Source organism: Hevea brasiliensis, chromosome 3, assembly GCF_030052815.1.
Source record: "Hevea brasiliensis isolate MT/VB/25A 57/8 chromosome 3, ASM3005281v1, whole genome shotgun sequence".
Classification (NCBI taxonomy): Eukaryota; Viridiplantae; Streptophyta; class Magnoliopsida; order Malpighiales; family Euphorbiaceae; genus Hevea; species Hevea brasiliensis.
The window spans coordinates 141150-160119 of NC_079495.1; the positions used below are offsets into that span (position 1 = coordinate 141150).

Consider the following 18970-nt stretch of genomic DNA (forward strand, 5'->3'; position numbering starts at 1 on the left):
ACCACCAACTTATAAATCCAGCATCTCTCCCATATTTTGCTGATGTGGGATTTGCCTAGGGTGTTACACGTAGACTCGTGTAAACCTCTGTGCCAATACAAGACTCTGCCATTCTGCTCTTGTAAGTTACACGGCCCAGGGCCGTGTAGTGACACACGGGCCGTGTATCATGCGGCAGCCAGTTTCCTAACCTGAATTCCCGCTCTTGTTTACACATTTAAAACAGACTCCTAAGGCTTTTTGACTCAAAATGACCTAACCCTAGAACAGCTATTATAAATAGAAGCAGAAAATATCAAGAAAAGAGATTAATCTTTATACAGAGCTTTTTAGGAGTTTCAGAAGAGTACTCGCTTCTACATTCTCTTCAGTGGTCTCGAGGAGAAGAATATCAATATCAAGGAGGAGTTTTTCATTCGGTTCTTTCATTCTATTTCCTTAAACGGATTTTTATTGTTCTTTACTTCATTTTTATTATGTTTGCTGAACTCACCATGAGTGAGTAGTTTTCATATTCTGGAATTGAGAGTAACCTTGTAATCATTATTATGGTTAAACATTAAGTTTTGTTTACTGGATTCAAGAATTGTTTCTTGATTCAATTTCTTGTGAACTTGATGCATGCTATGTGCTGATACCCACTTAGTATTGATTATAGACATTAATTGAAGGACTGAAAGGTAAAGATTAATATTAGAAAATCAAGATTTTGAACCTAGAAATTCTGACCTAGACATAGGCTGATTACCTTTGTGGAATTTCAAAATTGGTCAAAGACCTTAAAGGGTTTTAAATAAATTAATCGCCACGAAAGTCGGGTTTAAGTTAATTAAAATACACTCTAGGTGCCTTGAGAGAGGATTTAGGATACCTTAGGATTAATTTCCATCAAGGCAAACGATTCTCAATCTAGTAAATAAACAAGATAACTTCCATAGTAAGATTCAAGTGTGAAATCTTAATTCTGAAATTGTTTCAAAATAGATTATTTCATTTTAAATTTATCATTCTAGTGTTTAAAATAAATAACTTTCATTCCCTCATTATTCGATAGCCTAGATAGTTAAAATCACTGTGTGGTTTGGTAGTTACTAATTAAATTCCTCGTGAAACGATACTCTACTCATTATTTTATTACTTGTTCGCAATCCGTGCACTTGCGGGGTTACAAAACCAGCAAATAGAGACCACAAATGCAGTACTGCCCTTGGCTTTCGAGCCTACTTCATGGATGATCATTGATAGACAATATATGTCTGATATGGTTGTTTTTCTAGCTTTATGTCTGCCTACTGGCTTTTATGCCTGACATGTTTTACTGGCTTTCGTGCCTGCCCACTGGCTTTATACCTAACAGATGTATACCTGATAGGCACATGGGTGTCTAACTAATATACTCCCGTGTATCTAGTTACTAGAGCTATTCTATAGCCACAGGCAGAGCCAGTTCAAAGGTCCCCACTAGAGAAATTGAGGAAGTATGGGGCCATCGATTTTAAGGGTACAAAGGAGGATGATCCAGCAGCTGCAGAGCACTAGTTAGAGAGGACTGAGAGTATACTACAGCAATTGCACTATACACCTGACCAGCAGCTGAAGTGTGCTCTTTCGCTACTACAGGAGGATGCCTACCAGTGGTGGGTTACGGTGTCCCAGGTTGTACACCCGGTAGTGATTACATGGGATTTCTTCTTAGTTGAATTCAAGAAGATGTATATCAGCCACGTCTACTTGGAGGCTAGACGGAGAGAGTTTCTAGCTTTGAGGCAGAGGCAACTGACTGTCTCTGAGTATGAGAGAGAGTTTGTACGGCTAAGCAGATATGCCTGGGAAATGATGCCTACAAAGGCCGATAGGTGCCGATGGTTTGAGGATGGGCTAAATGACAACATCAGACTCCTGATTACGGCACATCAGATTATTGATTTCTCCCGGCTAATGGCAGCGGCTCTGAATGTAGAGAGAGTCAGGGAAAGTGAGCAAACTAGGAGAAACATGCAGCATAAGAGAGGATATGGACAAGGACAGTCCAGTATGTCAGCTTCTGGTAGTAAGAAGCCTAAGGGCTAGACACAGGGCCAGAAAGGTCAGTCTGGGGTATATATGGCCAGTTCTCCTAGCACAGCAACGAGGGGATCAGTCCCGGTGCCAGAATGTACACATTGACTGGAGGTTGTTTCCGTTGTGGAGCTATAGATGATTTTTTAAGGGATTGCCCACAGAGGACTGTTCCCACTGCTCCACCACAGACAGTGAGGTCTGCCCCAGCAGCCCAGAGGGGTAGAAGACCTGTTAGGACAGAAGTGGCTGCTACTTCACAGAAAGCTGCTTCTAAGACAATCGAGAGGCCCAAAGTCAAAGTAGCACCATGCACATATGTCATGAAGGCTTAGGAGGAGCCAGATCCAAATACTGAAGAGGTGACACGGGCAAGCGAAGAAATGAGAAGGTAGCAGTTTCCTCAGCTACTTACATCAGCTAAATTTCGAGGACGAAATTTTTACTTAGAAGGAAAGATTGTAACACCCTATTCAAAGCAGGTTTGAGGACTAAAAATAAGAGGAAAATAAATTGAAATAAGCAGTAGAAAAATCAAAGTGACCATCGGGTTACAGACTTAAATGTCATTATCGAAAAAGATAGACTATAACCCAATGAGAGACATTTTTGTCATTTGAAACCCAGAGTGGACTTTTGACCTAAATGTCTATTAAAATGAGTGACATTAAAATATTGAAAATAAATTAAGAATATTAAGTATTTATGGAAATAAAAAGAGGACATAGATGGCATTAATGAATATGTTATAATTGTTAGTAGTATGCCCTAGAGCATATCATTTAGTATGTATCTTGTACATAATTTTATTAATAAAAGGCATTTCCACTTTTCCGTTTACATAATATATTTATGTGTAATAGAAAAGGTCCATTGATATTTTGTTAGAAATATTATTCTTAAGTTGTTAAGAATATGAGTGACAATATTTCTAGCACAAAGTATCATAAATAGGTTCACAATCGAGGATACTTCATAATAAGGACATGACTTATCCAGAAAGATTGTATTCATGTTTGTTCCCAAGTTATTTATATGAGATATAAATAAGATGGAATGGTGAGTCTCATGCCATATAACAAACATGATAGGCACTTATACATGATAAGTAGGCCGAACCAGTGACACTTATGACAAGCACATGGAGTTTACTCTTGTCAATGTTTTGTCATAAATCATATCAGTGCATATAATCTTTAGACACGAGATAGCACGATTATCTTGTATATAGGTAGTTTGAGTTTGATGCTGCTTTCATACTTGTACTATGTATGGGTATATGGGCATGTGTTGGCTCCTGCTAGTTATATATGGAGGTAGGTGTTGATCAAGATGGAATCTGTTCCTCTAAGTAAATAGAGATAAAATCCTATGTTCATTTAATTGTTCTTGATGTTTCAAGTTCCTGGCCAGGACAGATAGATTTATTCAGAAAAGAGTTTCTGATGAGAAAAATCTTTTAATCAAGAACTGGAATTAAAAGAGAACATAATATTCATAGAAAATGGAGTTTGAAATAAACCATGACTCCAGCTTGAGTTGGGATTTTGTAACAGAGAGATTCTAGTGCATGGTAACATATGATTATAGGTTCATTTAAGGTAAATCTTATTACTAATTGGGTGGCCATGGCATGCTATGCTAGGTGTTAACCATGGTCTATTAGTTTCATAAAATGATTTAGAGAAATCATTTATGGTAAGAAAGAGTTCTGATGATATTAAGAGTTGATATCATGTCTCATTGCCAATTAGTGATGAGCCTAGTAAGTCACACACATACACAAGTTATCACCTATTTAAATATGATTTAATTAATTAATTAAAGAGTTTAATTGATTAATTAAATAGATTTGGTTTGCAATAAAATTGCAAAGTCCCTAGCATGACTTGAAACCAAATCTAGATTCTTGGATTTGTAGTATAAATTAAATTTATATTTAAATTGTTTAAATATTAATTTAATTGATGAGAAATTAATTAATAGAGATTAATTAATTAATTTATATTTGATATAAATTAATTAGAAGAAGAAAATAATTATTTTGGGTTAAGAACTCAAAATTAAGACACAGGGGCATTTTGGTCATTTTGCAGTGACACGTGGCACCATGAGATGGTGACACATGGCATAACACATAAGCTTGCCAAATATTTTTAATCATGTAAGATGATTAAAATCAAGATTAAATATAGGTTTGACACTTGGCACAATGTGATTGGGTCACTTAAACCTAGAGCTAATCAAAAGGTGACATGTGGCTAGGGTTTAATGTGTTAACCTAGCTATTTAAGTGGGGTTATGAAAAGAAAACACAACCAGCAGCCTCTCCTCTCATATGTCACGCCACTTTGAGCCTCTCCAGCTATTTCTCTTCATCTCTCATCAATTCAAAGAGATTAGCCATCAATCTCTTGAATTAAGAACACTAGAAATTGTTTCTAGTGTCCTGTTTGCATCTCTAATCTCTTAAAAGGCAGAACTTGAATTTCTAATTAATAGAAAAGGCTTTAGAAGCTGTTCAAGGGCTGCCATAGGTGTTCTTGGTGTGGACAAGCTAGAGGGACAACATCCGTGTCCTCAAGACGAATCTCAAAGGCGCAGACACAAAGACATCAAGAGGTTAGTGTAATCGTTCTTGATTTAATCTAGGGTTCTAAAATTAATCTGATTAATTTTAAAATCTTAAATGGCAAATACAGATCCAAAAACATATTAAAAGAGTTTTAATATGTTGTTTATCATTGAAATCAAATAGATAAAAATAAATCTTGCATGGTGCATGTGACCCTAGGTGAAAATTTTTGAATTCAATGGTATAATATTGTGTTTTTCACGCTTCCGTTCCTTCAATAATTATATTAATTATAATTAAAATTTAAAAAAAAATAAAAATAAGACACATATATATACTAGAGATAAATTTAATAAATGTAATTCTTATCTTCAAAAATCATTATCTTCCTCTTCATTCCCCTGTTGGCCGAACCACCTTCCACCATTTCTTCTCACTTCAAGCTTGATTTCTCTTGAATTCTCACCATATTTCCTCAAGTCCCCAACACTAAAACTTATTCTTGGACCTTGCTAGAGCAATTGGGAGATAAGAAAGTTGAAGAAAGTGAGGTTTGGCAAGGAGGAGAAATTGCCAAGTTAAGGTTAGTACGTAAACTTGACTTCCTCCTTCTTTAATTCTTGATATCAAGTTAAAATGAGTTGAAATTGCAAATAAAATGAAAGAAATCATGCATAAAGAGGGGTATGAAATTTCGGGCAGCTTGAAGGAGTTTGGGGATTTGGTGATTTGATGAATTAGAACATGCCAATTAGTGTTGTTTAATGTGTTTACATGATTTATATGTTGATTTGTATATGGTACCATGAAATTATGATTGTGAAGTTAGGGTTTTGAATAAATTTGGGGATTTGATGCTATAATGCTCAATTGATGCATTTGAGGTCAATTATTAACCAATTGATGTGTGTTGGTTGAGATTTGAAGTTGATTATTGAGTTGAATTGAAGAATTGGAAGTGTGACCTTTGTGCAGGAATTTTGGACCTCTGAGTTCAGTGTGTTTATGTGGCTATAAGTTGAGTTGCATTGCTCCAATTAGTGTGAAGCCAACTGGAGATTAAACCTAAGACATAATGCTAGAAATGTCATGAAGAAAGCCTGCCCATAAATTGACCATAGATTGCTCTAATTTAGGTTTGAATCCGAATGTGGCATTCTAGACCTGGACAGAATGACCATTTGAATAGTGTTTAGAAAATTTAGCATAACACACTCTAGGATGATCCAATTGACTTGATCCTTGAACCAATAGAATTCTAAGACATAGGAAAACATTTCTCATGAAGAACTCAGAGGCTAGTTTTGCACTAAACTCAACTAAATTACTAAACAAAGTTAGTCTAATAAACCTGCCTGGACCAAACCTGACCTGAAAATCCTGAACATAAGGGCACCCAACCAGTCGTGGCAAAAATATCATAACTCAGTCTACAAAACTGCAAATGTAATGATTCTAAAGCCAAAATGCTCATAACACATGGAACTATAACTTTTGTGTTTTGACCAGAACCCAGATCTTAAGGCAACTTAGGGAAATTGTTAGAGAAAGTTAAAAGTGACAATGCTGGAATTCCTGAATCCTAGCAAATGTGCCTTATGACCTCTGAATGGTTATTTGGCCATTACTTTCTCTAGAAAACTCCAAATGAAGTGATTCAAAAAGACATAGTAACCTAAGACAAATGCCTGAAACTTTGTCTTAGAGACCTAAAGCCAATTCTGAGCCTAAGGTGCTGAAATTCTAGTTGCAAGAATTGTTGAATTTCTGGTAACATGGAAAGTGCAAGGTTAGTACCCTAAAATAGTATTTGGTAAATTAGCCATAATTAGAGCTACAAACTCTCAAATTGAATGATTCAAAAAGAGAATTAAAGTTAAAATATAGGAGAACAACTATCATGAAGAAAGTGAGGCCAAACTGATTTTACATCTTGGCTAAATTGCTAGGGAAAGTTAAAACAATAATTTTGGAAATTCATGAAACTTTCGTAAATGATTTTAAATGTAAAAAGGACTTGACATAAATAGATTGATGATCACATGAACCATATGAATATGTGATTGGGACTTATGTTCCCACCATGAATAGTGTACTAATGCTATGAAGCATGGATAATATACGTGATTAAATATTGAAATATATGAACACATAATGACACGCTCAAATTGAATGATTCAAAAAGAGAATTAAAGTTAAAATATAGGAGAACAACTTTCATGAAGAAAGTGAGGCCAAACTGATTTTACATCTTGGCTAAATTGCTAGGGAAAGTTAAAACAATAATTTTGGAAATTCATGAAACTTTCATAAATGATTTTAAATGTAAAAAGGACTTGACATAAATAGATTGATGATCACATGAACCACATGAATATGTGATTGGCACTTATGTTCCCACCATGAATAGTGTACTAATGCTATGAAGCATGGATAATATACGTGCTTAAATATTGAAATATATGAACACATAATGACACTAAACTTACCCATGTATGCCTAGACATTAGTGTATGGGTTGGATCGATTGGCATGTCAATTAGGGACTATAGATGCAGTATTGCCCTTGGCTTTCGAGTCTACTTCATGGATGATCATTGATAGACAATATATGTCTGATATGATTATTCTTCTAGCTTTATACCTGCCCACTGGCTTTATACCTGATATGTTTTATTGGTTTCATGCCTGCCCACTGGCTTTATGCCTGACAGATGTATACCTGATAGGCACATGGGTATCTAACTAGTATATTCTCTTGTATCTAGTCTTAACAGTTTGTTATAGGTTACTTGGGCATTGAAAAGTGATAATAAGATCGGATGTTAACTAAATGAATGAAAAAGGTCCAAATGAACTAAATGTTCCAAAGATCACAAAAAAAAATGCATGAACTTGAAGTATACATAAATATGTGAATGAATTACATAAACATAATATTTATGATATTACACACATGAAACATGTACTTTTATTGTTTAGTTTATTTTCATTATCTTATTGCACCACTAAGCAATATGCTTATCGCATTGGTTTATCCACGTGTAGGTACTGGAGACAAGGACCAGTAGTGACCAAATCTCCAGTAGGAGAGTTGTCACCTTAGCTGTCTATATTGGTAGGGCTCATTGATACCAGATTTATATTCATTTTGATCATTTTAAATGGGAAAATATTGTAATTAAATTTTGGGATTGTAATATATTGATGTAAATTATGTACATGAAGATTATGAATGAAATGACATGGATTATCCATAAAATGAGTATATGAATATATAATGATGTGAGACGTGATATGAATTGAAATGATATGGATATGATGAGATTTATAAACGAGTGAATGATTAATAGGTCAAATGTTAATAAACAGGGGAAACTTTGTCCGTTTCTCTTTTAAAATATATATATATATATGGTGATTTAAATTATCATGACATTAAAACTAATAATGGATAAGACAAGATAAGATAAGGTGTTCCAGCACAGAATGTGACATTTCTTGTTCGGCTATACTGTAGACCAAGTAAAGGGTATTACAAAAAGTCAACTCTTCAACTATATTGACCAAAATGCCCTTCATTAAGTTATAGTCCATCTTTTTCAATAATACCGATTAAGTCCATAACCCAATGGTCACTCCAGTTTTTATTCTGTTTATCTTAATTAATTTTTATCTCATTTTTAATCCTCGAGCTGGCTTTGAATAATACTATTCACAACCTAAAAGTAATACTATTTAGAGCTTGAAATTCTTGGGACATTATACTTTCCTATTTGGCAGTTTCTCTAAATTTTAAATATATTTTTCAATTTAAAAAAAAAACAATTTTCTCACTATTATTTAGCAACTTTTAATTCAGAGAAATAAGTGATTTTTAATTAAAAATTATTTTATTTATTACTTGACAACTCTTCAAATTACTCCTCAATTCCCATTCTAGCTTTTAATATACAAATATTGCAATCCCGTAATAGCAATTTTCTCACTCCTATTGAATAATTTTTAATTTTTAATTAAGAGAAATAAGTGAATTTTAATTGTAATTTATTTATTTATTACTTAAAACTCCCAAATTACTCATTTATTTCTATTTTAACTTTTGATATCCCTCCATTGCAATCTAGTTTCTCTAATTTTAAATATATTTTCCTATTTCTTTTAAGAAAAAAAAAATAAGAGTAATTTTCTCACTCCTATTTAACAACTTTTAATTAAAAGAAATAAGTAATTTTTAATTAAATTTAATTTATTTATTACTTGACAACTCCTCAAATTACTCTTTTATTTCCATTTTAACTTTTGATATACGAACATTGCAATCTCCTAGTAGCAATTTTCTCACTCTTATTTAGTAATTTTTAATTTTTAATTAAGAAAGATAAGTGAATTTTAATAATAATTGATTTATTTATTACTTGAAGCCATCCAAATTACTCATCCATTTCCATTTGAACTTTTGATATCCTTTCATTCCAATCGCATAATTATAATTCAATGTTTGTACCCTTTTTTTTCCTTCTCCTTTTAAACTCCCAAAGTATTTAATTATTTTCATATAAGAGCAATTAAAATGCTTATAATTAATGTTTGTAACCTTTTTCCTTTCCTTTAAATTCTCAAAATATTTAATTATTTTTATATGAGTTTGAAATTTTAAATTCACTTCACGATTTTTAATCTCAAAAATCAAGATCCTATTTGAGTAATTCTCACAGTCTCTCTTTTCCTTATGTACGAAAGTGAGTATATTTTATACTATATACTTTAATACATATCCGTATTCATAGTTCATTTACTTTGTTTGATTTATTGAGAAGTGAAAGTATATTTGAAATTGAAAATGAGATTGGTGAAGAAGAGGTTTTGGTGCATCCCATGATCTTAGGAAAGGAGAATGGATTTGTAGGGTTCCAAATTTGCCTTGCTAATAAGGAATGGTTTACTAAAAGTTCACTTATTTTCCTTGCTTTTTGACAAAATAAGTATCATAGGTTCTCTACATGTTCGTTTTATGAAGTTTACTTGAATTTGTAGTTGTTGTAGCTGTTGATTTCTTCCTATAAAATTTAATGTAAATAATGACTATAATGCATTTTAAGTAAATTCTTTTTATTTTCAGTTATAAATTAATGCTTGCAATATTTTTTTCTTCTCTTTTTAAATTTTAAAAGTATTTAATTATTTTCATATGAGATTAATTAAATTAATTTAATAAATTTAATATATCACTTTATTCTTTTTTATAAAAAAAATTTAAGAAATAAAGCGAATAACATGAGAGCTAGATGATTATGTGTATTTTCTTAATTTATAAACAATAATTATTTTTAAGCATTTGAAAATATTAATTATAAATATATTGCTTTGTAAAAAATATATTGCTTTGTAAAGGCAAATAATATTTACACATAAAATTTCATGACATATTTATAACATATATATATATATATATATATATATATATATATATATATATATATATATATATATATATATATATATATATTGAGGATTAGGTTGATAATTAGTTAATAACATTTAACCTTACCAAAACGCGCCCTTATTTCTAATTTTTGTCAATATCCTGATAAAACAAATAATGGGTCTTTTTTTTTTTTTTTACCAGAACAGATAATGGGTCTTGGATGTTCCATCCAGCGATTTGTGATTATTTACAGGAGAAAGTTAAAGAAAACGGGGAAAAAAAAATACTCTGATGCTCTTGCTCAGAAAAACTATTGCCGCAGTCGGAGGCTACTTCAAATCATCTGTTGTGAATCAAGCTTTTTACTCTATCAAATGAACATAACCATCAGTTAGAACTCAGAAGAAAGAAAGCCACTGAAATGGAAATAAATGCTAAGGCAACAGTGGCTCCGAGTATAAACAGTAATCTATTGATGTTCCTCAACTCCAAGCCTCACCTAGCACTAGAATCTCCCGTTTCAGTTTGCTGCGGTTGCAGGAGGAACCCCAATGCACGCCTGCGTTTGTCCGCCCGTTGCAGCTCTTCGGCGACGGTCACAGCCACTGTCACCGAGGAAGAATCCCAACAAGCTCCCTCCAAATCCGTGGCTCGCCGCCTTATTCTCCTCCGTCATGCTAAGAGTTCTTGGGATAACCCTTCATTGCGAGGTGAATAGTCATTACGTTCTATCCAATTTTAACATATATATGTATTTCTTATATGATTGCAATTGCTCCATTTTCTCTTTCCTTCAATAAATCATTCTAAATTCAACAGGCAATTGCAAATTGATTTCTTATTATTACACCACTCATTCCTCCCCCAAAACATTACGTGCTTACTTATTTGCTTCTTCATCTCCATATTTCTAATAGCTAATGCCTTTTCTACCGCTTTAACTCTCTCTCTGTCTCAGCTGGATAATTTTCGTTTTTTGGGTAATAAATGTTGTCTTTGCATTTGTATTTTCCCCACTAAGATCATGATCGACCTCTGAGCAAAGCTGGAAAAGATGATGCTGTCCAAGTCTCTCAAAAGCTCCAACAGCTTGGTTGGATTCCTCAGCTTATTCTATCCAGGTTTGGATCTTTTCTTATCTTCCTTCGACTTAGGCATTGTTCGAGATAGGAACAAAAAATAAAATAAAAATTTTACTGCTAAATCACTTGCACATCACCCGTAAATTGGTTTTGAACTTCCCACTTGATGTGTAATTGTATACAGCGATGCAACACGGACTAGGGAAACGCTTAAAATAATGCAGGAGCAAGTGACAGACCTTTTGGACGCTGAGGTCCATTTCATTCCAAGCTTCTATTCAATTGCAGCGATGGATGGCCAGACTGCTGATCATCTTCAGCAAGCTATCTGCAGATATTCAAGCGATAAGATCCATACAGTCATGTGAGTTCCACTAAATTATTGTGATTACTTTTCCGGCTAAGCATTTTTTAGCTACTTCTAGATTAGGAGTTAGGTCATATTTGTGTGGCCGTAACTAGAATAAAATAACTCATATATTTCACATGATTTGAAATAATTGTGTTTTGCTTTTCAAACTTTTCTTAGTAAGCAGTCCCAAGTTTGTATTAGTATCCAAAAATGTTATGGACTCAAATGGCGATAAATAGAACACCAAGGAAATGAAAAAGAAAAGAAGAATGAAAGCGCCAAAGGAAATGAAAAAAGAAAAGGAAAGGAAAGTGCACATTCAAACTGTGGTTTAGGCATTTTATTTTGATTTCTTCTCGTTAGATTCCTATCACGTATCACTGAAAAAATATGATGATTATTAGTTGATTATACAGGTGCATGGGACATAATAGGGGGTGGGAGGAGGCAGCCTCAATGTTTACTGGTGCCTCTGTGGAACTGAAGCCATGCAATGCTGCTTTGCTTGAAGCTACTGGGAAATCCTGGGAAGAGGTTAGGCTGATTTTTTTTTTGGCATAAATTGCATCCGATCAATTTGCACAGTTTCTTTGTCATTATATATATATAACACATGAATATACATATACTTTCTTCTCAAAAAGTTCATTAAACCAATAAAATTGTATCTAGATAATAGCATGTAACAGTTGCTTTGAAATTATTTTACTGTTAACACTTTGCTTGGGAGCAAAACGAAAGGGGAAAAGAAAGTGGAGGGAAAGAGAAAAGGTGGAAATAAAGTTAACAAAAGAGAACTATTTTTATGTCTGTTTTGGAAATTGGGGAAGGAAACAGAGAGAAAGTTGTTCTATTAAAATTTTGCTCTTCATTTTTTGCAAAAGAAAAAAAAAAGGGTAAAGAGGTAATTTGATTAATTTTCCTCTCACTTGTCTCTTCTTTGGGAAAAATTACACAATGAAACCGATGTGTGTACAACAGTTTTATGGTAACCGTTGATTGTGGTGGGTTTCACATGAATCCCATCATGATCAATGATTATAATTAAACCTCTGTATGTATAACGGTTACACCAAATAAAATTCCTTCTTTGGAGAGAAAATTGTTTGTAGGTCTCTATGTTCCTTTCACTCTTATTGCCTGCCATTTTCCCTCCTTTCTCTAAGCAAAAGGGAAGCGTTCTCCTGTTTCTTTTGCCTCTCTTTCTTACCCCTCACTTTCCACTTTTCAAACATTTTATTAAGGTGTGCTTTGTTGGGAAATCAGGTTTATGTGGAAGGATACTATGCTTAGACTTATAAACTTCTATCATAACACCTCCAGTTGCTTACTTTAGATCCTTACTCAAAGGAACTCTAAATTTTTCCTGGAGTGGAATATTTAGTGATGAAGTACACTGACTTTGTCTATTCTAAGTCGCTTGGCTGGTACAATTTCCAGACAAAGCCTTAAAATTTAGTTGGGAAAAGCTTATGAGAGACAGAAGAAACACGAACAAAACTGGTACTGCAATAAGTAATAATGTTTTATATAATGAATGGAAAAATTAGAGATGTGCAAAAATATTAAGACCATGTGGACAAGTCAGGCAGTCTGACATGAAAAAGTGATATAAGAAGAGAATTTCTTATGAATCATGAAACAAAACTGATGCAGCAAAAGCTGTCATGCAACATATCACCAAAAAAAAAAGTCTTCAAGCGATAGGGTGGGTTGTTTCAAAGAACTTGGTTAGATAGCTAAATGAGTAACTAACTGATTAAGAGTAGAGCTTGTTTTTGTTTAAAACTAGTTGGTACTTCTGATACGGCTGCTGAAAATGGGGAGTTCAGAACCTCAGGATTAGGAATTTGGGAATTTGGAGGACTGGTTTAGAAGGATGTGGGATCATAGTACCTTGAAGAAACTAGGTGGAATTGGAAGAAAGGCAAGCAAAGACAGATAACCTTTAATTGCATTAGCTTTCCGAATCTTAAGCTGTGTTGAAGCTAAAGTGAGGATGCATCAGACATCCTTAGGGTAGGGCATCTACAAATACAAGGCATCTACATATACAAAGCATTACAGTCTGAAATTTTCAATTCAAAATTCACTTATTCTTTGGGATTTTCTAGCCTCCTATGGAGGAGAATGAGGAGGTGCAATTTAGGAGGTGTGTTGAAGGTGCTGACTAAACAACAAGGCCTGTAAGGCTGAAGCATTATTTTTGTGTCACAGATAAAGTGTTGCACTTCCATTCTCTCCCCTTATTAAGGAAGAATCCTTTTTTAACTTTTGAATTGATTTTGATATTCATGTAAATTGATGTCCTAATCCATGGTAGTCTTAGATGTTTATAAAAGAAAAAGGATAGCATCTTTTTTCACTGCCTGGAGAGCATTGAATCTGGACTTTCTTTGGTAAGGATTCTCCGAGAAGCAGGGATATGATTAAAATAGGTATGTTGCCAGATAATTGTCATGAGGGGCTTTACCATTTTGCTAAATGATTTTTACAGTAAAAGCTTGAATATGGCCTTTAGCCTTCCATTCTTAAAGGGAAAAGGTTGGTCGCATTATGAGCTTTCTTCTATTCAAATAAGTAATGGCCATTACAAAGTGTGAAGTTCTTCTGAATTGGTTTATATTTTTTAGTCCAAGACCTATCAATGAAAGCTTGATATAAGAGAGTTCTAATTTGAGAATTGAACCGCAGAAAGAAACTTGTTCGGGGTGGAAGGAGCTGAATCAGAAACACAGATTTTTTGTGTTCAAGAAGTTTTTTTGAATTAATTGTTAGTGATAGTTAAATGATATAAGATACAGGTCATAGGGGGTAAAATTTGAGAATGGTTAATTGCTACCGCTCTGGTTACATTATAGGGCATCAAAAATAATTTTTATATTAACTTACCTTGATCTTTATCTGACCCCGTGTGTTACACTCTCAGGCTTTTGTGTTAGCAGGACTCGGTGGGTGGAAGCTCCAGGGTGTTGTAAAACCAAATAATAACCTGTAGCATTTACAAGAAATTTTGAATACCTTCCACGGCATTGACACCTCCGTCCCCTCCTTTCTGAAAAGGATAGAAGATGCGATTTTACATTTTGGTTAATGATGGTAATTGTGCATGTTTACTGGCTGTACCAATTTGTCGTGCTTTTTGATCTTACAGACCTTTGATTTAGTCTGGAAAAACAATATCATGAGCCTGCTCAAGAAACATGCTGTGAAGAGTTGGGCATGCCAGCCTACACGTGTTCTTTTTTGTGCATGTTGTTGAGGCAGATTGATCTGACTGGTCTCCGTTTCTTCAGCACTCTTGTTGATTATTGAATTTGAAATGACAAATCAAAGAGGCTATTTTTTGTCCCCTACGTTTACCTTTACTTAAAAGTCATTTGACACTCGATTTGTATTAATTTCATGGACCACATAGATAACTGATGCTTAATTAGATAATTGAAATAAATAAACAAATTCAATTAAAAAAAATTCTCGTGTTTTCGGTTCGTCTCTCGCGGTGCGAACAGCAAAAAAATCTTCCGGGAAAAAAAATTACAGAATCAAACTTAGTTAACTATACCAGAAATCATGAATTCTTTATTTTTTAATTTGATTGTTGTAAAAGCATAGCTGAGAGAGAGAGAGAGAGAAAAGGTTTGTTCATGTGAGTAATTTTTATTATTTTTTTGTTATGTAGCGGGGTTATTGCCATGTCATCATCTCACCCTCCAAATTCAAAATATTGTATCATGTATGCTTCTTTTGCATATAATTAGCAAATATTTGGATATCTTTGAATATATTTAATCTCTTTCCTAAAAGTTAGAGCGACCTCTAGGCACAACGTCACGTACTAAGCATGGCTTGTCAAACTCCTAATCCCGCTACTGAAACTCTCCTTCAGTCTCCTTCCCCTTCTGAAATTGTCAATCTCACTTCATCTCTTTCTTTCTCTTCACCTCTGAGAAGAACATTGTCTTCCCGAATTGATAATCTCATAGAGATATCTACCCTGCCTAAAGATGCTCGTGTTGGAGAATCTCTCTTACCTCTTCTCAGCCTTTACAACATTTACAGACGATCTGGATTTTTCACCAGATCAATTAGATCTCTCATTTCTTCCAGAAGATCTTTATCGAAGGAATATATTCAGACTTCCAGAATGGATCAATGCTCTCTTCAGAGCTCATCGGCTGAACAGTATGTGACCCTTGAAATCCCACCTCAGCTGATTCCTAGATGGAGACAGGAGAGATTTTCTCATTTACACTTTGGAGCTGTAAGACTTATCCTCAGTCTACATGGGAGACGTGGACTTTCAGTTACAGCTAGAGTGTCTCTTCTTGACATAAGGTTCTTACAATATGAACATGCGGTAATAGGAACATGTCTTACCACCTTGCATGCTGGGAGTGTGGTATTGATATTTTTTCCAAATTACAATCTCTCTCTCCGAGATCCGCATCTTAGCACCGCCCTAAAAGTCCAAGTTCAACTCACTGGTGCAGCACAAGTTACATCCTCTATGATGGCTACGTTACACCATCAGATCATTTATAGACTGCAAGATCATACAGGGGATCTATATCAACCGTCTGTTTCCAATGACGCTCTACTTGTCTTGGCAGACACTGAAACTACTCCAAAACGATAGTCCAAATACCTAGGCAACTGCCTAAAAGTGAGCTTGAGCAACTCATTTCGAAGGATTGGTTAACTAATTATGAAATACTCCATTCAACTTCTCAACCGATCCAGATTACAGAATCTTCTTTCAGAAGAAATCCTGATGGAACGGTACAGACTTCCTTCCAACCACCTCGGCATTCTATAGTTCTTTACCTATATTTCAGACCATGATGGTCCAGCCATTGGAAAAAGAGCAGGGAGATTTTCCCATCGGAGCAGTAACTCTTGATAACCATTACATCTATCCTCATAAGATAGATGGTCACTGTCCCTGGGATCTCCCAGGATCTGTAAAGTGTGATGAAGACTGTGACTATTGTGACAACTACTGAGAAAACGAGTATGACCATCCTTTATCTGATAAGAACTGGAGGAAGCTTACTAAAAAGACAAGAAGACCCTCTTGCAAGCCTCAGCAAGTCCTCATAAGAGACTATCCAGATAATAACCCATGGATTGGAATCCATGAGGAAACCAAACAGAAGAAGCCCCTTCCCATTTATGAGCTTGCCCTTAAGATCATCAAAAAAGAAGAAAAGAAACCACCCCTTCTTGATAAATCAGTTTCTTCTCCTCCACCTGCACTACCTATGGTGCAATCTTGTATGATGTTCTCTCCTACCTCTTATGAAGTAGATTTTCCCCCATTGGCTCAGCAGACAGATCAACATACCAAAATCTCTACCAGACCTTTTATTCACTCAACAAAGGTTGATAGTGAAGGTCAGATAACTCCGATTACTCAAGCTGAAGAAGTTCTGAATTGGCAAACAAAGAATGCAGCTGTCTAGAACAAAACATTACAACGGATTGACTCCAAGATTGATCAAGTCCTCATTAGGACTCAGCACATTGATCAAAAGGTCGATTCTTTCACTGCATTTGCCCAGAACATAGATAAAGACTTACAAGGGAAGATTGCCTAGCTTGACAAGGATTTAAGATCCTCAATCCAGCAACGGAGATTTGGCACAGAGTTCAACTAGAAGGACTAAGAAATTAGAAGACTAAGAAAACAGTTAGCCCAAGTTGAAGCAGACCTGCATAAACCAACGAAGGCTCCTGTTCCTTACAGCCCATTCTCCACTCAAATGTCTCATAATCCTTTTCTTCCCACTTCTAAACCTGCTTATTTGCCTTTTGGCCCTTTCAACTATTCCTATGAGCCACCTCCAACCACATACCATCCATCTCCTTTATTCAGACCAACTCCAACACCTACCAAGTATGAACCAAAGAGCCCATCTTCTTCGGAAGAATCTCATCTTTCAAAGAGAAAGATTGATAAAGGCAAGGACAAGATATACCCTGATCCTCCTCCTCAGCATATGGTATCTATACCTTCTGAACAGGAAGATGACTCTTCAGATGACTCATCTGGAGATGACAGTGAGGACGGACAAATGGACATCACAACGCTACTCATGGTTGATCCGCCATCGACTTCGTCCCAAACAGGTCCTTCGCCAACCACAAACTCTACCAGTGGCACTACAGGCCCTACTACTGGGCCTCCTCAAGCCCAAGACCCACATGTGGAGATACCTGAAGATGACCCAATTTTGGATTTCCAAGGAGCCCAACAACAACCCAAGCCCAGCTCAAGCCCGTGGTTCACATTGTCGCAAGGGGTTTTGCGGTCGCCTGGACGAACACTCACCGAAGTGGGAAAAGTGAGGAGTCGCCACTTTAATTTTAAGGGAAATTAAAGAAAACCATTTGTGAAAGTAAGTTACACTAAAACCACTTCAAAAACAGAGATTCTAGGTTCGGGGTCCATGAACAGGTGGGGAAAGTGTTAGGCACCCCACCTCGTCCCTCAACGAGGGTAAGCAAATTTAATTTCACGTTCTTCATAGTTAGGAGGGCTTGAATGGAAATGTTAATCCTTTTGACTGAAAGGAATGTTTGATTTTTCACTAATCTGGATTACCCAGATACATAAGTAAATGAGATGACCTTAGTGAATTGCGGTTGTGTATTAACTTTATTTCAGGGAGAATCATTTTACATATTTGTTAAAATTTAATTTGGGAATCGGATAAGAACTCTCCTCCAATCTCCTTTAAATATTTATTAAAATTTTTAAGTTTGAGGGTTGGATAAGAACTCTCGTTCGATCTCCCTTTTTTTAAATATTTATTAAAATTTTTAAACTTGAGAATTGGATAAGAACTCTCATCCTATCTCCTTTAAATATTTGTTAAAATTTTTAAGCTTGAGAATCGGATAAGAACTCTCCTCCGACCTCCTTATAAATATTTGTTAAAATTTTTAAGCTTGAGAATCGGATAAGAACTCTCCTCCGACCTCCTTTAAATATTTGTTAAAATTTTAAGCTTGAGGATCGGATAAGAACTCTCCTCCGACCTCTATTAAATATTTATTAAAATTTTAAGTTTGAGGATCGGATAAGAACTCACCTCCGACCTCTATTAAATATTTATGGAAACTCTGGGCGAGGATAGGATAAGAACTCTCCTCCGACCTCTATTAAATATTTATGGAAACTCTGGGCGAGGATCGGGTAAGAACTCTTCTCCGACCTCTGATAAATATTTATGGGGACCGGATAAGGACTTTTCCGATCTCTCAAGGTTTAACTATAGCTACGCATCATAAGAACCTGAGACTAAGAGTTTCGGCATTCAAAGATGCCAAGGGTCGGAATAAGGCTTCTTTTGACTGGTTGGTACCTTGTGACCAGACAAAGGATGCCAGACTAAATTTTACCGATCTCCTATGTAATTACCTTACCAGTACCTTTTTATACATAATCCGTCCTGTTTATTTACCTGAAT

General features: G+C 35.0%; 1 protein-coding gene across 2 annotated transcripts; it reads left to right on the plus strand.

The window, feature by feature from the left end:
• Positions 1 to 10285: 10285 nt before the first annotated feature.
• On the plus strand, positions 10286 to 14851 carry LOC110651176 (uncharacterized protein At3g52155, chloroplastic). 2 transcript variants are annotated; one of them, XM_021806424.2, is made up of 5 exons: positions 10288 to 10771; positions 11083 to 11182; positions 11328 to 11507; positions 11912 to 12029; positions 14425 to 14851. In XM_021806424.2, the coding sequence occupies exons 1-5, from the start codon at positions 10483 to 10485 to the stop codon at positions 14491 to 14493; spliced, it is 756 nt and encodes a 251-aa protein (XP_021662116.1). In that variant the 5' UTR covers positions 10288 to 10482; the 3' UTR covers positions 14494 to 14851. The 2 variants fall into 2 exon arrangements, with proteins under 2 accessions (XP_021662117.1, XP_021662116.1); XM_021806425.2 differs by lacking the exons at positions 11912 to 12029; positions 14425 to 14851 and adding an exon at positions 11673 to 11901 and having other exon boundaries at positions 10286 to 10771.
• The last annotated feature ends 4119 nt before the right edge of the window (positions 14852 to 18970 follow it).